The 24,865-nt window shown below is 33.6% G+C and overlaps 2 protein-coding genes across 4 annotated transcripts; both read right to left on the bottom strand.

Moving 5' to 3' along the window:
- Positions 1 to 66: 66 nt before the first annotated feature.
- LOC107915192 (calmodulin-binding transcription activator 5) lies at positions 67 to 5,503 on the bottom strand. Of its 3 annotated transcripts, none has more exons than XM_016844354.2 (9): positions 4,793 to 5,503; positions 4,277 to 4,402; positions 4,045 to 4,160; positions 3,869 to 3,957; positions 3,706 to 3,751; positions 3,473 to 3,578; positions 3,118 to 3,375; positions 1,264 to 1,349; positions 67 to 335 (listed from the first exon to the last, which is right to left on the bottom strand). In XM_016844354.2, the coding sequence occupies exons 2-7, from the start codon at positions 4,284 to 4,286 to the stop codon at positions 3,158 to 3,160; spliced, it is 585 nt and encodes a 194-aa protein (XP_016699843.2). In that variant the 5' UTR covers positions 4,287 to 4,402; positions 4,793 to 5,503; the 3' UTR covers positions 67 to 335; positions 1,264 to 1,349; positions 3,118 to 3,157. The 3 variants fall into 3 exon arrangements, with proteins under 3 accessions (XP_016699843.2, XP_040955736.1, XP_040955735.1); XM_041099802.1 differs by lacking the exon at positions 4,793 to 5,503 and having other exon boundaries at positions 3,118 to 3,176; positions 3,256 to 3,375; positions 4,277 to 4,766; XM_041099801.1 differs by lacking the exon at positions 4,793 to 5,503 and having other exon boundaries at positions 4,277 to 4,767.
- Positions 5,504 to 8,447: 2,944 nt separating this feature from the next.
- LOC107915183 (auxin-induced protein 22D) lies at positions 8,448 to 9,864 on the bottom strand. The gene is made up of 4 exons (XM_016844345.2): positions 9,429 to 9,864; positions 9,142 to 9,347; positions 8,948 to 9,047; positions 8,448 to 8,854 (listed from the first exon to the last, which is right to left on the bottom strand). The coding sequence occupies exons 1-4, from the start codon at positions 9,650 to 9,652 to the stop codon at positions 8,782 to 8,784; spliced, it is 603 nt and encodes a 200-aa protein (XP_016699834.1). The 5' UTR covers positions 9,653 to 9,864; the 3' UTR covers positions 8,448 to 8,781.
- Between the last annotated feature and the right edge of the window lie 15,001 nt (positions 9,865 to 24,865).

The raw sequence follows: 24,865 nt of genomic DNA, 5'->3' as shown, positions 1-24,865 counted from the left end.
ATAAAAGTTAACTAATAAACTTCGTTCATTTCATTTCAATTTTAGTACCAAACTAACTCAAAAGTATATCAATTTAGCTTATTATAACCATCAATTCATCTTAAGTTCAAACATGCATTTTCTCAACACTTAAACAATCAATTCATATGGCCAAATACACACCAACCTTTAAAAGCCAAATCTCATGGCTAATATCATAACTCAAAACATACCAAGATGACACTAGCCTATACATGCCATATATCATATATATACAATTCAAAAGTACCAATTTAGATGTCCGATAGCGTGATGATGTTCTCGACGATTTTTGGATCCGAGCTAGCCTTGATTCTCTATAAAACATAAGAAAATAACACGAAGTAAGCTTCATAGCTTAGTAAGCTCGTAAGTGAATAATTCAATACATCAAATACATACAATTCAACTAATTGTACATAACATCACCATATATACAATTACAAAAAACCTTTCTCATGTCTTAAAACATGATCAAATGCCATTTCATTATCTTTCTCTATTAAATACTCGAATAAGTTCTGTACGTACCTGTATTGTCTCGTACTAACCTCTTTCTTAATCATCTCAATGATATTTATAATTCAATTCAACTAGGTTGAATTCAAATAAATCTCAAACACATAAACATTTAACTAACTCATATAATTGCATATTATCACATTAAGTATTAAACTTACCTTAATATTGCATGAACATATAACTTCACACATACCTGAACCTTTCAACTCAAATTCACATTCGGAATTGTTAAGATCATATGGAAATCATATAAAACTCGTATAATGCCATATCCCGGACATGGTCTTACATGTTAACGAATATCGATGCCACTGTCCCAGACAGGGTCTTATACGAATCATATACGATGCCAATGTCCCAGACATGGTTTTACATGAAATCACACATCGGAAGTCCTAATATCATAACATCAATATCCAATACATTTACTAAGGTTCATTCGGAGCTTTCGACTTCGTAATTAAATCAATTCATGCACGAAACCAGCAATCCAATGCTGAAATCAATTCGACAATATATATCCATAAACGAATCAAATTTGGCAATGTATATCTATATACAAATCAAAATCAGCAATGAATATCCATATACAAATCAAATTCGGCAATGTATAACCATATACAAATCAAATTTGGCAATGTATATCTATATACGAATCAAATTCGGCAATGTATAAAACATATACATTTTAATTCAAAAACATTTATTTACTTATGAACTTACCTCGTACTCGAAATTGACGAATCGGATCGATTACTCGATAATTTTGCTTTTCCCCGGATTTAATTCTAGATTCCTCTTTTCTTGATCTATATGTATTCAAAATTAACTCATTTAATCATATAATCATTCAATTCAGTCCAAAAACACATATTTAAGCCAATTTACACTTTGGACCTAAACTTTCACATTTCTAACAATTTAGTCCCTATTTCACAAATACACAAAATTCATAAAATTCAACAAGACCCATGCTTGGCCAAATTACCATAGTGCCCCTAGCAGCCCATACTTCACATTTATTCACACTTTTAACCCCAAATTTTCATCTTTTCACAATTTAATCCCTAATTTGCATTTTCATCAAAAATCACTTTATAAAATATGAAAATCTAACATCAAATATTCATATTTCACCATTAAACATCAAAGAACACACAAGTTCATCAATGGAAACTATCAAAATCTTTAACAATTTTGAAATCGAAGACGCGGGCTAGCTAGTACTAGTTGCAACGATCACAAAAACATAAAAATAATTAAAAACAGATTAAAAATACATACCAAATAAATGTGGTTTTATTTATTATTAACTTTAATTACCTAATTACTTAATTAACCTTTATAAACTTTAAAAATTACACAAATGCCAAGCCATTAAAATCCACTATCAACTCTAATGGACTAATCATATAAGGACTTCCACTTTAAAGCCCTATAGCTATTTAATACCTTTAGCTATTAGAACTCAACTTTTACGCTTTACGCAATTTAGTCCTTTTTATCAAATTAAGCATTTAAACAGTAAAATTTCTTTACGAAACTTTCACCTAATAATTCTATCATGCTGTAAACTTTAATATAATAATAAAATTAATATTTTAATTTTAGATTTGTGGTCCCAAAACCACTGTTCTGATTTGACACAAAAATGGGCTGTTACACTGTTATCCGAACCAAACTCATTGTTGAGTTTGTCTTTACTCAACATATTACCCTTTACATCCTTGAAAAAAAAATTTTTCTCTGCCATAAATCAGGGTCTCATTGAAAGACTTGTATAAATGGGGTAAAGAATACAATAATAACATAACTTGATCTTCATCGTCAATCTAAACATCAACATTATTTAAATCATTTAAAAGGGTAATGAATTGACTGCTATGATCTCTAAGAAGCTCACCTTCGTTCATGCTAAACGTAAATAGATGTTGTTTCAACACTAAATGATTAACCAGAAACTTAGGGTCCGTTTGATTGCCAGTAAAATGTTTTCCGTAAAATGATTTCTGGAAAATGTTTTACTTTTCTGTAAAATGATTTACTGGAAAATATTTTCTGGTGTTTGATTGAATCAGTGTAAAATATTTTCTGCTGTTTGACAGATTTCCTGAAAATATTTTTCGGAAAAGTTGTTTTTACATATGTTAATATATATTAATAAATTTTTATATTTTAAATTGTTTTTACATATATTGCAATGATTTATTTATAATACTATTCAATTATTAAGCTACAATATTAATAGTTAAATTGAAAAGAAGAAGATGAACACACAAAAATAAGGATGAAAATGAAGACACCCGAGCAGATGTAAGAAAGTACACATATTTATAGCAAAGGGTAGCCTAAATCATAAATGCCAAGGAGGTCTAAAAATTTAGTTTAAAGTCCATATTTTCAGTTTCTGCCTTCTACACAACATGCATAAAGTCTTTCAGTATTACAGGCATGCAAAGAAGCTATTAGCCAACATACAACCCTAACAGGTTGCCTGATAAGAAAAGAAAAGAAAAACTAACAAAAGCAAATTTAAAATATATAAGAACTTAAGAGCTATGAAATGGTTCTGCTTACATAATTTGAGAAGTCATTTACTGCCATTTGGTTCTGTTGGTCAAAGTAAGAAACATTGTCTGCTATCACAACCAAAATATGTCAACAATTCAGCAACTAAATAAGTGTTACTGCTTATACTGGAAACTAATACAATACCTCCTCTAGATGCAATCGAATTATTAGCATCATTTGCCACCAAAAGCTCATCCCATTCAAGTGTATTAATCTCAAGAAGCTTCATTTCATGATTTCTAACATTAACACTCTCACCTGGTTCTGTTCACTTTCCACAATAGCATTTAATGAGAACATGATGTATTTGTTCACATGATTAATCTCTGGAAAATTTCAACATCACCTAGACTCCTCTCACCTTCAGAATATGTATTAGCAATTCCAGAATCAAACTCTTCTGTAACAAGCAAAAGAGTAGACTGATTTGTTAACAAACTTGAATTTGAATGTGTGGCTAGTGAAACCTGCAATTGTTTGCAGCACAAATCCACAAACATCATTCACAAACTGGTTCTGAGTAGGAAGAAACATAAAAGACTGCTTTATTCGGGAATGGTATCTCAAAGTTTTTTGTTTGTAGTAAACACCAACCTCCTTTGTTTCACGATAATGAACAAGAACTATTTGCTCCAAAGACCTGAAACAAGAAGTTAATCATGATCAGAGATTAACATAATGCAACTTGGGTTAAAAGAGAACAAGTAGGGACAAGATATGTGAGGTTAACTGTAAATGTAAAATACATCATACATACTTATCTAGCAGCCAATAACACCTGCGAACAAAGGTTGAGTTATCTTCACCATGTGCATAATATACATAAATCCTTTCTTTATCACCAACCTGGTTCATGAAATAAAATACAATTGTAATCACATTTTGGCCAAATCAAAATAATATAATATAAGTTATACGAAAAGCAAAACCTACTTTTAAGTGTTCATGAGCTTCTTTAATAGTCTTCCCGTCCTTTTTCTTTTTCCAATTATAACCATCTTTTCGAAAGTTCCTCAGCATCTTTCGATCAAACAATACAATAGTACCAACTATAATGACAAGGGAGTTATATTCATTAGTAAGTAGTAAACTTCTTCTGTGTTCACTCATGTGGGGGCGTAAATATGAGGGGAACAAACAGAATTTAATTTTTATCTATAGTTACTTTTTGGCATGTTCACTGGCTTCGCTTAAATGGAGAAATATCTATGGTTGCATAGTATAGCATGAATCTCATTTGGGCGTAACCATCTTGACTTGGCTTCTTCCAACATGTTTTTAACATCCAAATCTGTCCATATCCAACAGAAACAAATTTAAAAAATAAAATGAAAAAAAATTAGCAAAACAGAGAGATTTGCATAATTGCAGTCCAAAGCACGATATGAACAAAATTTAACAGTCCCTGAAGCTCAACTAACACTTCACAAGCAAATTTTTATGTGAATTTGATATTTGCTTGAAACAAAATCAACCACTTCTCTAGCTTTCAAAGAGCAAAAACTCCCACAAAAAGAGTAAGAAATTACTCACGAAAAAGCTAACAAGTAAATACCATGGACCATTTACAACGATCAAACAATTTTCAGCACATTAAATTCTAACACACGTTATAAGATTAATTCATAGAATAAAAAAAAAGAGATTAAAACTAATAAAAACAAATTATATATAATATAACTTGCAATGTATGAAATCCATGAATCTCAGCTCCGACGAGACTCGCACAACCACCATCCTCCATCGACAAAATCAAACGCCTGAAAACGATTTTTTTAAACTCAAGTAACTAAACAATTAAAATAAAAACCGAAATTAATTTTAAAAAAAAGTTAAACGCGTAATTAACAGAAGAAAAAAGAACGAAAACTCAGTAATAAATAAATAAATAAATAAATAAAACCCAGCTTAGTCTAACATATAACCTTCTTCAAAACAAAGCTTCTTTTGGAACTTTAAAAATGAAGTTCAAAAGAGAAAACAAGAATTTTTTTTAATATTATATATTAGACCAAAATGGACTTAACCTCATATTAAAAATTCATTGGAAGTCAATTATTTGTAATTTAATGATTAAATTAAAAAATTTCAATTCCCACTCCTTCCCTTCCAGGCTTCCATTCAACTATAGGAAAATTGAGACAAAAGAAAAGAATGGATAGAAGAAAACTCGAAAATGGGGAGGTAAATCAACTGGAACCACTCTTAGCAGAGGGCCGAATCTTTTGCGATATGCCGGCCTTAGCAGATAGAGATAACAGAAGAAGGTTGAAAAAGGTTGAAGAAGAGAAAGGAGAAAGGGAAAATGTCTTACGGTAGAGAAATGGGTAAGACAATTTCCAAAAAAAAAAAGCTTTGGATTTTACCCGTGTTTGTAAAATGTTTTCCTATGGGAATTCATTTTCCAACAAACAAACACCAGAAAATGTGGAAAACCAATTCCGAAAAATATTTTCCCCTATCAACAGACTCTTAGTCGTATAAAGAGTTTCTAATCTTTTTCACAAGGCGAATGAGGTATTCTCCATCAATACCTCTTGCAATACCTTATTAACGAGGCACAACTGGATTGCAGACAAGGCATTTTCATCAAGCTCTTCCCATTTTGACTGATCTAGATTCTCGAGTTTTTTCTCGGTAACGATATTTTTCAGCTCAGTCTGAACTAGAATTTCCATCATTCGAACTTTCCACAAATTAAAATTTGTGACATCATAATTTCTCAATGTCAAACCTTGTTGCCATCTTTGAACGGGCTGATCTGTAGAAATTAAATTAACTCTGATACCACTTGTTAAATATTGACTCGATTAAGCAATAAACAAGTAAAAATAGCGAAGAAATTGAACGCAAATTTAACGTGGAAAAACCCTCCAAAGAGGATAAAAAACCACAGGCAAATATAATTTTACTATAATGGCAAAAGAACGAAGAGTACAAAAGATGGAGAAAAAACTAAACTCCGAAACCCAAAAATAAAGAACCCAAAACAACGAACCCTCAAAACATAAACACAAAATTCTTCAAAAGTGTTATGAGTTCTAATATCTAATAGATGTATTTTCTAAGGTTATAAAATAGTCTATTTATAGGCTAAATTCGTAGGTCAAATAAATTATGCTAATAAATGCTAAATATATTATACTAATAAATACTAAATCTTCTAGAAAGAAAATATATTTTGTTTAACTTGATTTGCAGGCAATCTCTTATTTGACTGAAATATGAAGCATACTCAACAAAAATAAATAAATAAACAAGTAGCTTTTCAAATCAAATTTTAATTTTAAACTGAGATTTTATGTCATGTTAAAAGTTTTTTTTGGAAAAGTATTTTTCAATAAAATTATCGTTTTATCCTCTCGTTAAATATTTTATTTTATAATATTATGTCTAAAATTAACATTTTATCTTTTCAAAAGCATTTGTGGACAATAATGATAAACACTATAATTTTTTTTTTAAAAACACTTTCAAATTTCAATGGTAAACTTGTCTTCAAGGCTTAAATAGAGAAGTCCAAAATGCTGCGGCCTACAATTGTTCATCAAGCAAAACAACGAACCAAAAAACCCGAGACTAATCTAGCAAAGAACATAAAAAATAATTGGTAAAATTTTTTTTTCTATCCCTCTCAATTTTGAAATTGAGCAAATTGGTCTTTTAAAAAAATAGAGTAATTTAACCCCTACTAATTTCGAAAGTGAACAACTAAGGACAACATTAATATCTTCCGTCAATTGAACATAATTTTGATTGGTATAGTAACAAATTTAGCCTTCGATGTTTACATATTTTTGTCATTTTGACCTTAATTTTGAAAAATTCAACAAATTCAACCTCAACATTTACATAGTTACACAAATCTTGCAGTAGCAATTTGTTAAATGAGGACCAACTTGACAGAATGTGTAAATTTTGAGAGCTAAAGTTATTATTATACCAATCAAAATTGCCTTTATTTGTTCACTTTCAAAATTGACAAAGATTAAATAATTTTAAATATTTTTTGAAAGGAAACAATTGCTTAATTTCAAAGTTAAGAGGGATTGGGGAGATAAATTTACCAAAATAATTGCAGTTGCCGAAGCGAAACAGGGTCCAATTCTCAAAACAGAGGCAAAGTATGAAGTAGCAGCAACCTCTTAAGGCTGGAGTTTCAACATGTTTTCAATAGTGGGAAGAGCAGCTATTCCAGCTTATAGTCATGCCGATTGTGTCAGTTCAGCCATCAGCAGTGTATTGATGCGTTGAGCCCCCTCGGTATGTATGTGGAAGCGAGGTTATGGGTTTATCGAGCTAGATATTGTTCCTTATAGGCTGTAGTAGTCACCTGATGACTACTTTTTATACCAAAAAAATCTAGTATGGGATATATTAGATATTAATTTTATTAATGAAGTAAATACTCTTAATAGATAAAACTCTTTAGTAAATAATATTTTTTTGGTGATATGAGTAGAGTTTTATTCCAAAAAGAAGTAAGGTAGAGCTAATCTTTTAAGGTTTTTTTCCAAGAAAAATATCTGTCAAAGCAAAAGTAGTCGAAATATTTATAAAAAAAATTTTAGTTGCCAATTGAGTTTTAGTTTAATTGGTATTAACATTATTATCAATGCAGAAATATGTGAATTCGAGTGCGCTGAGATGTATTATCCTCCTATTTATGGGTTATATGGTATTAGTTATGCTAAGCATTAATAGGCGTGAGACATGTTTTTACCCTTTTCTCACAGCTTCAATAGGCGTTTCGATGCTACAATTATGGCCTTCTTACATGCAAGTCACAATCCAAAAAATGGTCATTAATCATCCGGTACAAAGCAACTTGGGTCAATCTCATAACTTACACCACAGTTGAAATTGTATGGAATCCACTAAACATCATCCATGTTGGCATTAAATACAGAAAATGATGAGGTTTTCAACAACGAGATACATTCTAGAGAAGCCTACAGCAACATCCAAGCTTTGCATTATTAGACACAAAATCATGCCTTTATTTAATTGCTCGACTTTTTAAATTATGCCATCAGTTGGTAAAGAACCAAATTCTGCCGACTGTTCAAAGGTTGCTTTCGCACTGAACCTTATTATTTGACAGTATTGATAATTTCAACTTAAACATGATGAATTCAAGATGGAACCTGCCCTTGTCCTTGTTCTCAACCTTCCGCTTTTTTTTTTTTTGCTGTAAATCTTACTTTTAGATGATATGGTTTCTCTACTCCACAAAAAGAATACGTGGATGTCACGAGTTAAAAGAACTAAGCCAGTTTGATTTCATACAAACAACCATAGTATGTTTGCTCTAAATTTCTAATCAAAACAGTAAATGCATAAACTGTATTCTATTGCCTTTTTATTTAATCTTCTTCGTATACTGGAAAAAATGATAAAGCAATAGTGTATGTCGTTTTGTACAATTGGATTGGATCTTAACTATTCTTTAATATCGTGCCTTTTTGGTTTTGTGCTATAAAACAAGTATAGATATTTGACATGCATAGAGGAGGCTAAAAAGGCCAGCCATGTCGTCAAATCTTTGAGAAATTTTGCTCTAGCAAATAGCCCCCTCACTTTCCAGGAAGACCAAATTGATCTTCCTTGCAGAATTTGGATTATCCAAAGCCAAAGAAAACTTTCTTTCTTGTTAAATAATTTGGTGGCTCATACACAGCCCAACCCTCTAGCTTCTGATCCTTTCATGATTCTCAGCCTCTTGCAGGAGGAAATGAACATCCTGTAAACAAATGAGAGAATAAAAAAATGAGTTTATTGGTAATTATAACCAAAGGAATTCAATATATATTTAAGTATGGAGAAAAAAACTTACTCCCAGGGAACATCTCCAACAAGCATCCAGTCACCATCTTTGTCTTCATAAGTAGGAGCATAGTCAGATCCATTGTAGCCTTCCCTCTTTGAGTATGCACCTTTAAAATTGCAGATCAATAAGCCAATCAGAACTATAGCTTTTTTATCATAGGGTTGATTTAATTTAATTTAATTTGTCAAGGGAAATCTTACCAATGGTGAGCTTGAACATATTTTCCAAAGCTTTGAGGAGTTGAGGATAGCTCCTATAAACCTTGAGATCAATCTTTCTGAGATAAGGAGCTCCATCAACGCTTACTTTCACATACATCCCCATCCCTTCAACTTCATTTCTCTTCGAACTTTGTAAGCAATTTTTCCTGTATGATCGGATTGGTGGCCATCCTACGACTTGTTCCCTGCATTAATCCATGGAATTTTACGTTAAAATTCTGTTATCAGCCTTACCCTATAGTCTTCACCGGTAAATATATACTTACTTGGCAGGAGGGGGACTGTCTTGATCATCACTCCCAGACATTGTAATGCTAGAACTGCTCTCAGAACTCGATACCTCAGAAATCTCAGGTGCAGTTCTTTTATTATTTCTGATACTGGGATTTGTTTTTCTTTGGGGCTCATCATCACCACAACCAGGCAATCCCAATCTTAGCTCAGTTGCCATGAGATTGAGATCATTCTCGTAATTCACTCTCCTTTCCATTGCTATACCCTTCAATGTTGCTCCAAATCTTGTACAAGTTGACGAATTTTCTTTTGCAGATTCCTTTTAAAAACTCTTTTAACTCTCCTTTTTTTGTGGTTGCTGTAACTGTATGTTGATGAGGATGAAGATGGGGAGGGCAGGGTAACTAGTTTTATAGGGGGGCTTGAAAGGGACAATTTCTGAGCTGTAGGTGACTTTGCTTTCTCCTGCATGTATTTCATTGATGAGAAATGATAAATGGTATCCTGCGAACGCGGTGTACTACGCGCTTCCTCCACGACACAATGACTTGGGATTCGGGGACACGTTGAGCAAAGCGCGTGGATTGGGATCCCAGACAACTATAGATATGGCTGCCTGTTACATGTGGGGCAGTGTCGAGTTTGGTGCACCAAATGAAGGGGACAAAGGAGGGACAACCACACCCGATGACATTGAAGAATGTGGACCGAATTGGACGGCTGAGATTGGGGGTCTGAGGGTGAGGATTTCATTGGAGAGTCTAATTACGAAATTAGCCCTTTGATTTTCCTTTATATCTGAAAATTGAGAAGTTAATTCAGTTGTTGATTTTTAGGTCAACGATTTGACAGTAAGAATTAACAATGTTATTCAATTAGACTACTTCCAAAGTATGAAGATCAAATTGTAAGGGACTAAATGATTAATTTTCATAGAATAGGGATGAAATTCAAAATAACAAAAATTTGGTAGGATCACGAGGGGGGGTTGGGAACAGCAACATGTGAAAAGGGGGTCCCACGTAGATGTGATTTGATAGTTAAGGCAATTACATGTGGGGTTGACAACAGTGAGACCGTTCTTTAATTGATGACTTGTAAAATGTAACATGTCATGCGGCACTGCCAATGCTGCTACCTCTTTGTTGTTGTGTCTCTAAGGTTAGAAATTGCCGGCTTGTCCAGTTCACAAATTTTGATCTTCAAATATCTCAATGAGTGATTGGATTGGAAATAGAAGGAGATCCCCCAAATCTCATCCTCTTCTCCACAAATTAAAATATAACTTAAGTCTTGCTTTTGAAAAATACATTTTTTAGAAATTTAGTCCTTTATTTTTTTTAAATTTAAAATTTAATTGTTAACACTGTTAAAATTATTTTGTTAATTTTATGTTCATTACAAAATTATTTTTTATAAGGCTACCAAGTGAGTTTTTTTTTAAAATTTCAAAATGTCTCACTAACAAATTTAACAAAAAAAAAGAAGAAAATGTTAATAATGTTAATAATTGAATTTAAATTTTGAAATTTTAAAAGTAAAGAAAATAAATTCTTGAAAACAAAAGTATAGGGACTAAATTTTAAAATTTAGAAGAGTACATGGACCTATGCAAATTCTAACCTCAAAAGTATTTTTGAGGTCATAAGCAACGTTAAATAAATAACTTTTGAAGTCAAAAATAGTTTTGGACTCAAATGCAAAAGATATAATTATTAGCTTTTGCATTTGAAAAAACACTTTTGAAGTCAAACCACATTTTTAACCTTGGTTTATAATCCAATATATTTTATGTAATATTTATATGGGTATACAATTTTTTTTATTAAAATTTGTTTCAAATGTATAATATTATATACTTGAATTTGTAATAATTATATTTTAATATTTAAAATATAGTTTATACATCCAAATTAAATTTTACAAGCAATTAACATTAATAGCTTAAAGATATTTAAATTTATATTTTACATATTAAAATATTAATAATGAGTTATAATAAATTATTTTTTTATATTTTATTAAAATACTACAATGTTAACAAATTTAAATATCATTTAAACATTTTTTTTACTTTACAACGTTATATCTATAGTGAGTATTTTTATTTCTCAAAAACACTTTTTGATAACAATACTCAACACTTAAATGTTAAATTAAAATTTTATAATTGGGGAGGAAATGAAGTTGCTTGATATCAAACCCAAACTCTCATACTTACAACATACTGCTCTTGTCACTGAGTCACGAAATTATCGACATTAAATCAAACTTTTTAAATATAACTTTTTACAGGATTTTTAAAAAAACATTTTTTAAATAATGCTAAATTGGACCTCAAATTTAAAAACTTATTAGAGAGATAAAATAAGATTCTCCATTATCCTAAAATTCTCTCAAGATTCCACATATTTACAGAAGAATAGCAATAAATTTAAGAATGCAATACTCTACTACCAAATCACATGATATTTTTTATACTAATTCTATTTTTTTTTATAAATTTCAAATTTAATCTACTTTCTACTCCTAAATGGAATGGCACAAACTGCTTTAAAGCATCTTAAAGTGGAAACAAAGACCAAACTATGTTTAATTGTTGTAGCACCGGTTGGCGTTGCCCCAATATAGATGGCACAAGAACTAACCAAGCCATCCCTTAACTTTGGAATTATCTCAAACTGCCTTGTTGGATAATGGGGCAGCTTTGATTGCCATGTACTCAAACACAAAATTTCTTTAGCCTACCATAACATATCCTCACTCAAATCAATATGCATCTCACATATTGTGATATCAATTTTATTTTTTAATGGGATAAATCTCGAAACTATATATGAGTTTTAGTTTAATGTGTAATTTTATACATGAAATTTTGATTTGGTCTAATTCTTACAAATTATTAATGCAATTGTTAATATAACATCATTTTATGTTTATATATTGTATACACAAGTAATTATATCCATCCAATTTTAAAATAAATTGATGTATTTGTTTCTTTAAATGTGTATGATTGAATCGAAATTAATGTTTCATGTATGCATTTGAACTACAATCAAAGTTTCATGTGTATAATTGCACCAATTTAAAGTTTATGCATAAAATTACACATTGAATTAGAATTAAAGTTCATGTATAATTTTGAGATTTGTTCCTTTTTAAAAAATAAATGTTCATTTTATTCCATAAAAAAGAGAAATGAATTACAAATAAATTAATGAGGACAATTGGCTTTTATAAACAAAGGCTAACAGCTCCACAAATCCGGTTACACAACGAAGAAAGCAGTTGAGACCTTAGCCTTGTACAAGAGAAAGCCTCAAAAGGCATGTAAAACCTAATACAAGTGAGCCTACATTACGTGAATCAAGTCTCCCTGTTGATAAGTGGGAGCAAGGAGAAACCCTGACACGTACTCATGACCCTCTCATCGATCAAAGAAGCAAAACCTTGATGCGGTGAGTCTCTATGAAAATTATCGTTGCTGTAGTAGTGGGAACATCTCTAACTTGAAACAAAAAATGCAATGAAAATCCATCAAAAAATGAGTTTCACTGGAAACTCAAGAAACCAAGTCATTAATGACTAGAGAAATCAAGCCATCAAAGAAATCGAGCTCCACAACTATCACCAAGTGAAGCCTAAGCACGACCCAACACATGGACCAAAGTTATTATTCCGACGACATGTGTACTTTTTGCCGAGAAATTGGTTGGAGATCGACATCAAGACAAGGCTAGGATCGTTAGGTGATGGCGACCAACTATTCAATGATCAAACTTCTAGCCATCATGAAACAACTAGGGAAACATTGGCATTTAGTAAAAAAATATGAAACACAGAAAACGTGAAAGAAAAATATATTGGAAGCACATTATAATTTGTTGTATTGTTCAGATTATATAGCCAAAAAAAAAAATAGAAACCTGTTAAACTTACTCCTAAAATCATGTGACAAAAAATTAAAAATTAAAAATCCCTAAAGACTTGGCTTACAGACCTATTATTAAGCAAGTCTAAGGCACATTCTCAACACTCTTTATTGCCTTAGTAATTGCAAAAGCCTAATTTACTTTTTAAAACTTTAAATCTAACTTTTGGAAGGGCTTTGGTTAACATATTTGCTATTTGATCTTCAGTCTTGCAAAAAACAGACTTGATTTCACCAATCTTCTGTTCTTCCAAATGATATTCATCAATCCTACTGTACCAGGACCTAGAAGTTTGTTTAAGACTATATAAGGCCTTGTTTAACATGCTAACCTTCTCCTTCGGTTCCTTGACTTGGAATGCCTCAAGCTTATTTTCTCTCATTGCTTCAATCCGCTTGTTATCTTTCTCAGCTTCTTTAAATTTAGCAGACTCAAATACAACAACATTGCACCTTTCATAAATTTTAGATAAAGATCTTGTGTCACAAATTGGAACATCATCATGTTGTCATCAAAGTACTGAGGAGTCTCTAGCAATTGCTTCATTGTTGGTTTCTCCTCCATTAGATTTAAAGCAACGCTTTTTGCTTTCATTTTTACTTTGAATACATCTCTACCTTTTGAGTCTTTGATCAAGCACCTTTTATATTCAAATATGACCTTAAAATTTTTTTCAATTAATTGCCCAACACTAAGAAGATTTTGATCAATGTTAGGCACATATAGCACATTAGTTATGTGTTTCAAACTTGTTAAACTTTCAATAGCCACTGTTCCTTTTCCCTTAACTGGAATAAACTCACCATTTCCAACTTTTATTTTGGAAATGATAATTTTATCAAGTTCTTTGTAAAGTGTTGGGTCATTGGTCATGCGACTTGTGCAACCGCTATTGATCAACCAAGAATAACTGGATCTATTACTTGTAGAGAAACGTGTCGCCACAAAAAGGAACTCATCTTGTTGTTGCTCAATAGATGCTTTTTCCTCTTCACGTTGTTGAGACTTATAGACACGTTTTATGTGCCCAATATTGCCACATTTCCTGCATTTGATATCAGGCTTCCACTAACACTTCTTTGGCAAGTGATTTGTCTTTCTTACAATATGGACATGGTGGACATGTCTCATTGTTGTTATTTTTGCTGGTCTTATTTTTTAATTTTCTTGTCTTTACCTCCCGAATTTTTAAACTTTAGCTCGAAAAACACCCTCTACTGATGCTTCTTGTCTTATCTTTCTCCTTTGTTCTGGAGCTTGGAATGCATTCATTAATTCTGCCCAGGATATACTTGAAAAATCCTTAGATTCTTCTAATGAAGAAATTTTAGACTCATATTTTTCAGGCAAAGTGACAAGAATTTTTTGCACTATTCGATCATCAAAAAAATCCTTACCTAACAATCTTACCTTGTTTACTATGCCTTCCAACATGTCAGAATAGTCTTTAATGGTTTCTGTCTCATTCATTTTCATCAATTTAAACTTTCTGATCTGATTGAGCACTTGCATATTTTTTGTTCTTTCATTGCCCTGGTATTCTTTCTTGAAGTAGTCCCAAATTTCTTTTGCTGACCCCAAATTCATGATTCTTGTAAATATCTTGCTTGAAACAGCAGAGAAAAGGCATGCTTTAGTTTTGGACTTCCTTGTCTTCTCTTTATGAGTCTTCAGTTGATTCATCGTTGGATTTGTTGGCAAAGACGAAACATCATAGTCTTCTTCTATTACTTCCCAAAGATTCATCGCATCAAGATAGACTGTCATTCTAACAGCCCAAGCTTGATAGTTGTCACCATAAAAAATTGGTGGAACAATATGATAAAATGTTGTGTCAACTTCCATGTCTAAAGCTTATACGTTTTTCTCAACTCATAGGTCCCTTAAGATAAAAGCTCAGATAGCAATTGTTGGTTTTAGTAAAAAAAATATGAAACACAAAAAATGTGAAAGAAAGATATATTGGAAGTACATTATAATCTATTGTATTGTTTAGATTATATAGGAAAAAAATAGAAATATGTTAAACTTACTCCTAAAATCATGCCACAAACACTTAACTTACTCCTAAAATCATGTGACAAAAAATTAAAAAATTAAAAATCCCTAAAGACTTGGCCTACAAGATCTATTATTAAGCAAGTCTAAATTGTGTCACTTGGGACCTCCAATTGGAGATCCAAGTGGTCAAACACCATAATTGGCCAAGAAAGCTAGTGCCTAAAGGCTTGTGATGATTGACCGATGAACTGCCTGTTAACGGGTAGTTCCTTTAAGCCTGAGAGTAAAGATCTGATAGACTCTAGTTAGATACAAGGGTGAAATACCTAGAAATACAATAGAAGGTAATGGCTAGAATCGCTAGATGGTTGATGCCTGTGAAGACTTCATCAAGAGAGAGAAGAGAAAGTAAGAGATGGAAAAGTAAAAGGTTAAAATCTGTTGTTAGTCCCTGTACTTTGATAAAATTTAAGATTTAGTCCCTATACTTAAAAAGTTACCTGTCCTATTTTTTTTTTAATTTAAAAATCTCAGTCCAGTCATTAAAAGTGTAAGCATTTTCTATCAAAATTTGTAAGCTTGAAATTTTGATTAGACTATTCTCATATGACGTAACATATGATTGACAAAATAAACATGTTAAATTGACATTTTTTTTATAGAAACCACCAACGACAATAATGATTGGACTAGAATTTTTAATTTGGAAAAATAATAGGATTAAATTTTTAACTTTTAAAATATAGAGACCAAACCTCAAATTCTATACAAGTATAAGGACTAGCAACAGATTTTAACCAATTATTATAGTTTTTGACTTTTACCAACTATTAATTTTGCTATTGGAAGACTGCAAGGCATAGCATACGGCATGCCCCACTCTGATCACAACTAAGATATCTTGGAATTGCATTGTAATATAAGGATCACATACATACAGGAAAATGGGTCCATAGCCATTTATAATTTCCATACCAATACTAAAATTCCATTCCATCAGTTTAGACCCCACAATCCAACAATTGTGTAGTTGTATGTACCCTTTAATTGTTCCTTGCTTTGTTACCAAAATAAATTCCCAATATTAAAGAGAAAGTCCTTAGAACAAAGAAATCCACATACTAAAAACATAAATCACTGCTCTCTTTCATTGGTGTTCCTTAAACATTGATAGCTTTTGACATTAAATTTTAGAGGGTCTAATTAAAATTTTCAAAAAATTTGTGAAGTTAATAATAATTTCCAAAAAAATATAAAAGGTCTAATTTAATTTTTTAAAAATTTTAAAAAGCTTAATAAATTTTTTTTTAAAATTTTAAAATATTCTTGTCGAAACCATTTTTTTTGAAAACAAAAAAATTTTAGGTTGTCGACTTTTTTAAAAAAAATGAAAATTGGGAGTCGCCACCAATCTTTTATTAAGGTGTGATTGGGTCACCTAAAACGACTTTGGTCTACGAATTTAAAAAAAAAGGGTTCGGAAGTCAGTTACGTATGAGGAAGGATCAGCACCCCCATTACGCCCAAAAATTGGTACCTAATTAATTAATTAATGTCTTAAGGTCGAAAATTTTAAAAATTTAATCTTTAAAAACTTAAAACGTTGCAAATTAAGACCCTTTTCAATTCAGAGAAGCAAAAATGCCACACCCAATACGTTAGGGCACAACATTCTAATTTCCCCCAAAATGAATTAGGTCAGAATATAAAAATTTTAAAAGAGCATCCACTCATCCAAGATTTAAGAAACCACACCCAATACGTTAGGCCACGATCCCTTTAGAATCCCAAACTCGGAATATTTCCTTTAATTTAAAAGAACATCCACTTATCCAAGATTTAAGAAATCACACCCAATACGTTAGGGCACAATTCCTTTAGAATCTCAAACTCGGAATATTCCCTTCATGATTTTTTTAAAAAAAATCTTCATTTCAAGAAATCAATGCACCACATCCAATACGTTAGGACACAACGTGTTGAATTCCCAATAATGAGATTTTATTTTAATTAAAAGAATATTCATTTTGAAAAAGTTTGATTTAAAAAAAAATCGAGTGGAAAAATGTAATGTTATGCTACATTAAATATATAATGCAATAATAATACTACAATAGCATAAAAAATAATACAAATATATGAACAAATAAATAAAATAATGGCCTGCAGAATATTAAATAGATGGACAAGATAAAAATATGCAAACCTAAATTAATAAACCAATGATTGAAACAAAAAACATAAATTTAAAACAATTAAAATAACATCAAAATTAAATAAATTAAGCATGTGAATATAAAATATGTTTTTAGTAGAAATATATATACATAAAACTATATATATAATAATAATTATTTATGGAAGTTTAAAAAAACATTATTAAAATATTGATTTTAAGGGAAATATATAAAAAGGACTAAATCGAATCGCTAGTAAAAATAAAGGGGGTAAATCCGTAAATAAATAAAGCCAAGAGAACTTAATTGAACGCGCGAATTACATAGAGGGGCTAGAAGGGTAATTTTCCCTTCTCCTCTAAAACGGTGTCGTTCAAGAAGGGTTAAATTGAAATTAAAATAAATTAAAGAGCGAATTAAAAAAATAAAAAAATAAAAAAAACCTAATTGTAAGATATTTAAAGGCGGAGGGACTAAAAGTGCAATTTGCCCCTCCGTGTAAAAACACGCGGATCCTGGGTCCGGGTCAGGTCAACGTGCGGATCCTCCCCCACCAAAACGGCGCCGTTTTCAATTGGCTATTTAAGCCCAAAATTAAACCCCAAATTTCATTTTATTCATTTAAAAAAAACAAATCTATCAATAAAAAAAACTTCTCAATTCTTCAGTCATCCGGCCATCGGCCGGTCATCGGACGGTCACCGGCCACCACGCCAGTTGCCGTTATCCGGCGCCGGTGCCGCCGTTTGTGGTGGCCGAAAAAGGGGAAATTTCCCCATTCAGTTCCTTTGGCCTTCCTAAACCCGAATCAGGGTTCAGAGTTTTCAAAATATCAACGAAAAACGCCAAAAAAGTCAAGGAAACGCTTCGGTTTCCAGCCACCGATCCTTAGCGTGGCTCCCTCGAACGCTCCAGAATCAAAGAAAGGTTGTCTCTTTCCTTTTACTCAGTTTATTTGCATGCAAATAAGTAAATGAAACATATAATCTAACAAGAAAATAATAAACTGTTAATAGCAACCTTTGAATCGATTCTGCTTTCTTACTTGAACTCTGTTTTGGTTGTGAAAGTAATAGTATATTTTATTTCTGATTTCGAAAATCCGATCCCTTTTACAGCATGTTTGTGGCTTTTTTATAGCCGTATGAAATAAATCTAAAAAAGAAAGAAATTTGCTCTTGATTTGGTTTTCAAATATTCTTGATTCCCTTTCCATTTTTGTGTTTTCTTGCTATGCAGGTGAACCCATGGAGATTCGGCCAAGATTTGGAGTTGCGGCAGTTGGAGGCTTTCTCAGAAACCCTAGGGTTTCTGCCACTGTTTTTTTGGGCTACTAAGTTTCGGGCCTTGTGGCCTGTCATTTGTTTTGGTTTGGGCCTTGTGGCCCGTTTGTAATGTTGTTGTAATTGGACTGGTATCTATTTGGGCCCCTTTTATTATTTGTACTCGGGAAAAATCTGTTATTACAGCTGCCCCTCTTTGCTTGTTGTCGAGTAACAAGAACATATCAAAGACCAAAACAATTTTGCCCGGTCGTACTGGACTTTGGTATTCCTTCCTACTGCATCTTCAGAGGTATAGGAACTAGTGCCTCAATCTACTTCTCTGCAATTTCAAGAAGATAAGACTTGTCATCTTCGATCTGCTCCACTATTGCTTAGGGAGATAAGATCTATAATCTTCAACCTATTCCACTGCTGCTAAGGGAGACAAGGCTTGGTGGCTTAAATCTGCTTCCCACTATCTTGGAAAGATAAGATTCGCCGTCTTCGATCCGCTCCACTACTGCTTAGGGAGATAAGATCTATAATCTTCAACCTACTCTACTGCTGCTCAGGGAGATAAGGCTTGGTGGCTTAAATCTGCTTCCCACTATCTTGGAAAGATAAGATTCGCCGTCTTCGATCTGCTCCACTACTGCTTAGGGAGATAAGATCTATAATCTTCAACCTACTCCACTACTGCTCAGGGAGATAAGGCTTGGTGGTTTAAATCTGCTTCCTACTCTTGGAAAGATAAGATTCGCCGTCTTCGATCTGCTCCACTACTGCTTAGGGAGATAAGATCTATAATCTTCAACCTACTCCATTGCTGCTCAGGGAGATAAGGCTTGGTGGCTTAAATTTGCTTCCCACTATCTTGAAAAGATAAGATTCGCCGTCTTCGATCTGCTCCACTACTGCTTAGGGAGATAAGATCTATAATCTTTAACCTACTCCACTGCTGCTCAAGGAGACAAGGCTTGGTGGCTTAAATCTGCTTCCCACTCTTGGAAAGATAAGATTCGCCGTCTTCGATCTGCTCCACTACTGCTTAGGAAGATAAGATCTATAATCTTCAACCTACTCCGCTGCTGCTCAGGAAGATAAGGCTTGGTGGCTTAAATCTGCTTCCCACTATCTTGGAAAGATAAGATTCGCCGTCTTCGATCTGCTCCACTACTGCTTAGGGAGATAAGATCTATAATCTTCAACCTACTCCACTGCTGCTCAGGGAGACAAGGCTTGGTGGCTTAAATCTGTTTCCCACTATCTTGAAAAGATAAGATTCGCCGTCTTCGATCTGCTCCACTACTGCTTAGGGAGATAAGATCTATAATCTTCAACCTACTCCACTATTATTCAGGGAGACAAGGCTTGGTGGCTTAAATCTGCTTCCCACTATCTTGGAAAGATAAGATTCACCGTCTTCGATCTGCTCCACTGTCAATGCAGGAAGGCAAGATCTGCTCTTTCACTGATCTGTTCTTTGTGGAACATGACCTGTATAATGAACCTAACTATGCCTAATGATTAGGATGGCATGATCAAAATGCATCAAATGCTCCTAACTAGACATGTGTGAATTTTGCATAAATGTGAAATTTATTTTTCCGAGAATGATCCCTCTTAGGTTGTCATTACTCGAAGTTTATTAAGGCTTTGTGACTGACGTGCCACAACGCCTTCTTGCTTCACTGGCTTTTCTGAAGAAACATTTAGCCAAGCTGTCCCCCACTATGAACCTCCAAGTTTAATCCATTGGGATGCAAAATTTGTACCCTCTTTCTTCTACTGTGACCCAAGGGTATATGGCTTTTCTTCAATCCTCTCCTTTCACAATTCAAGGATACAGATTATGGAATTTGTTTTCTCCGCTCTTAGGGTATCTTATCAAATACTTATACCCAAATGAGAAACTTTCTATCCATAAGGGACTTCTTCCTACCCCATCAAAACCTCCTGCTGTCTCATTCGTTATTTAGACAACCGACTCAATTTTAATTTAGACTTTTTCCTCTTTAGTCTCCTTATCTTTTGACCTCGGAGTGTTCTAAATAATAGTCCTGTTTTAAGTTACTAAATGATTTAAAAATTCCCAGAGTAATACACCAAACTTCTTTTGTAAAAGTTAATTAGTCCATCAATCATTATTCTAATGCAACATGCTTGCGCGGAGATCAAAAATACTGAATAAGAGATGAATTAATTTAGGAATTTATTGATAGTAAGTGTCTTGAAAAGAAAAAATATTCAAGAACAGTAAAGAATGAAGTATTTACAAGAACCAACAAACTTGGTAGAAATAATATGAAGACTAGGTGCTTTGGATATCGCCGCTTGAATTTCTCCATACAAGTCAAGAACTATTCTGAATTTAACATGTGTTTAGGGGATCTACAGTACTTTGTTAATGCCCCAAAGACGTCGTACATCCCTTTATTGTTGACTTTAGTAAGGTCACCATATGCCCCAATCTGACAATGTTTGAGCCGCCTTTTTCGAGTTTTCAACTCAAACCCCCTTTGGTCTCAAGGCGCCCTTTTCGGGTTTTCACCTTAGCCTCTCTTTTTTTTTAGAAATCAGAGCGCTCTTTGCGGGTTTTCACTTTGATTTCTCCCTTTCTTCAAGTGAAATATTTCTTAACCGAGTCTGAATTTACAGGATTCGGAAGATTTTTTCCATCCATTTCACTCAAAATCAAAGCGCCTCCAGAAAAAGCCTTCTTCACAACATAATGTCCTTCCCAGTTTGGCATCCATTTCCCTCTGAAATCCTTTTGTAGAGGGAGGATCTTTTTCAGAACCAAATCCCCTTCATGAAATTCTCTGGGACGAACCTTCTTATTGTAAGCTCGCATCATTCGTTTCTGATACATTTGGCCATGACAAATGGCTTTTAATCTTTTCTCTTCAATCAGGTTCAGCTGATCATACCGAGATTGGATCCATTCGGCTTCATCCAATTTTAACTCAGCTAATACCCGAAGAGAAGGAATTTCAACCTCAATGGGTAACACTGCCTCCATTCCATAAACCAAAGAAAAAGGTGTTGCCCCAGTAGAAGTCCTGATAGATGTTCGGTAAGCAAGAAGAGCGAAAGGTAACTTCTCATGCCAATCTTTGTAAGTTTCAGCCATTTTCGCTACGATTTTCTTGATATTTTTGTTCGTCATTTCCACCGCACCATTCATTTTCGGGCGATACGGTGATGAATTATGGTGTCGAATATTGAATTGATCGCAGACTTTCGCTATTGTGCTGTTATTCAAATTCAACGCATTGTCAGATATGATCCTTTCAGGCATTCCATATCGACATATAATTTCCTTCTTCAGAAACTTACTGACTGCTGACTTCGTGACATTAGCATATGAGGCTGCCTCTACCCACTTAGTAAAGTAGTCAATCACCACAAAAATGAAACGATGTCCATTAGAAGCCTTTAGTGATATTGGTCCAATGACATCCATACTCCACATGGAGAAAGGCTATGGAGAAGTCATAACATGAAGAGGAGAAGGAGGCGCGTGTATTTTATCTCCATAAATTTGACATTTATGGCATTTCTTGGCATGATTGATGCAATCTCCTTCCATAGTGGACCAGTAATACCCGAATCTCATAATCTGTCTAGCCATGGTGAATCCATTAGCGTGTGTTCCACAAACACCCTCATGGACTTCTTCTAAAATTTCCTTAGCCTCTACAGCGTCCACGCATCTCAGCAGTACTCGATCTTTTCCCCTTTTGTATAGGATCTCCCCATCCAAGACATAGTCAATAGCTAGCCTCTTCAATGTCCTCTTATCATTCTCTGTTGCCTGATCCGGATATTCGCGATTCTTCACATATTGCAATATATCTCGGTACCAGGGAGGATTATTAATCTCCGCCTCCTCAATGCTGTAACAGTGGGCTGGGATCTCATAAATACTAATTTGAATGGGCTTCATGTCCTCTAACTGATTCACTTTAATTATGGAAACTAGAGTAGCAAGAGCATCAACCATCTGATTTTCTTCCCGTGGAAGATAACAGAAGGTAATATTGTCAAACTCCTCAATCAGTTCCAAAACCAATTTCTGATAACGGATCAACTTGGGGTCCCTTGTCTCTCATTCCCCTCTTAGCTGATATATTACCAATGCAGAGTCTCCGTACACCTCTAATGTCTTGATTTTCCATTCTATGGCTGCCCGTATACCCATGATGTAAGCTTCATACTCAGCCATGTTATTGGTGCAATCAAAGTTTAATTTACTGGTGAAAGGATGATAGTCTCCATTCGGAGACACCAGGACTGCCCCAATCCCATTGCCTAGCGCATTCGATGCTCCATCAAAGTTCAATCTCTAATAATGATTTTCTTGGAGATCATTTTCAACATTTGCCACATACATCAAATCTTCATTTGGAAAATCAAAATCTAGAGGCTCATAATCTTCCAGAGCTCTGCTAGCCAAGAAATTTGCTATCGCACTCCCCTTTACGGCCTTCTGACTTACGTATACGATATCAAACTCAGAGAGCAGGATTTGCCATCTAGCCATTCTTCCATTCAATGCTGTTGACTCCATCATATACTTTAAAGGGTCTAATTTTGAGATTAGCCAAGTCGTATGATAAAGTAAGTATTGCCTCAACCTCTTGGTCGTTCAAATTAGGGCGCAACACAATTTTTTGATAGGCGAATATCTCATCTCACAATCAGTGAATTTCTTGCTGAGATAATAAATCGCCTTTTCCTTCTTTCCAGTCGCATCATGTTGACCTAGCACGCATCCTATGGAGTTGTTAAACACTGTTAAATACAAAATCAAGGGTCTATCCGGCCTGGGTGGTGACAGAATTGGGGTATTGGATAAGTATTGCTTTATCTTTTCAAAAGATTTTTGACATTTTTCATTCCAAACATCAGGATTATGTTTCTTTAAAAGGTGAAATATGAGATCACATTTTTCGGTCAACTGTGAAATAAACCGAGCAATGTAATTCAGTCTTCCTAAGAAACCTCGAACTTCTTTCTGGGTACGTGGTGGCGATAAATCTCGTATTGCTTTGACTTTGTCTTGGTCAATCTCAATTCCCTTTTTGCTGACTACGAAGCCTAATAGCTTTCCTGATCTGGCTCCAAAAGTGCACTTTGTCGGATTAAGCTTGAGTTGGAACTTCCTTAATCTTAAGAACAATCTTCTCAAAACTTGCACATGTTCTTCCTCTGTTCTGGATTTGGCAATCATATCATCAACATACACCTCAATTTCTTTGTGCATCATGTCATGGAACAAGGTTACCATGGCCCTCTGATATGTTGCTCCCGCATTCTTTAATCCAAATGGCATCACCTTATAGCAAAACGTTCCCCACAAAGTAATGAACGTAGTCTTTCTCATATCTTCTGGATGCATTTTTATCTGATTATATCCCGAGAACCCATCCATAAAAGAAAACAACAAAAATCCTGCTGTATTATCCACCAGCGTATCAATATGTGGCAATGGAAAGTTATCCTTTGGGCTTGCTTTGTTCAAATCCCTGTAATCGACGCATATTCGTACTTTTCCATCTTTCTTAGGGACTGGGACGATATTAGCTACCCACTCAGAATATTTGACTTCCTGCAAAAAACTGGCCTCAAACTGTTTCTTAACGACCTCTTTTATTTTGAGCACAATATCAGGCTTCATTCTTCTAAGTTTCTGTTGAACTGGTTTGCAATCCTCTTTTATAGGTAAGTGATGCACTACAACGTCAGCACTCAATCCCGGCATATCCTGGTATGACCATACGAAGACATATTTGAATTCATGAAGTAATCCAATGAGGTCTCGTCTTGTTTTTGCGAGGATTTCAGTTCCAATTTTCAAATCTTTCCCTTCTTCCAGGCTCACAACTTCTACTGTCTCTTTGTGAGGTAGGATTTGCTTTTCCTCTTGTTCCACCATCCTCAGCAAATCCAAAGATGGACCAACCTCTTCATTATCCTCACAGTCGTGCAATCCCTCTAAACACACGTCTCGTTTAAAGGGCACTTTGAGCTCGTAGCAGTATCGTTCACGTCATTGATACACAGAGACCTATTATGGTTACAAAAG

This window comes from Gossypium hirsutum, chromosome D08 (assembly GCF_007990345.1).
Source record: "Gossypium hirsutum isolate 1008001.06 chromosome D08, Gossypium_hirsutum_v2.1, whole genome shotgun sequence".
In the NCBI taxonomy this organism is placed as follows: domain Eukaryota; kingdom Viridiplantae; phylum Streptophyta; class Magnoliopsida; order Malvales; family Malvaceae; genus Gossypium; species Gossypium hirsutum.
This window is presented reverse-complemented; position numbering and strand designations above follow the sequence as displayed.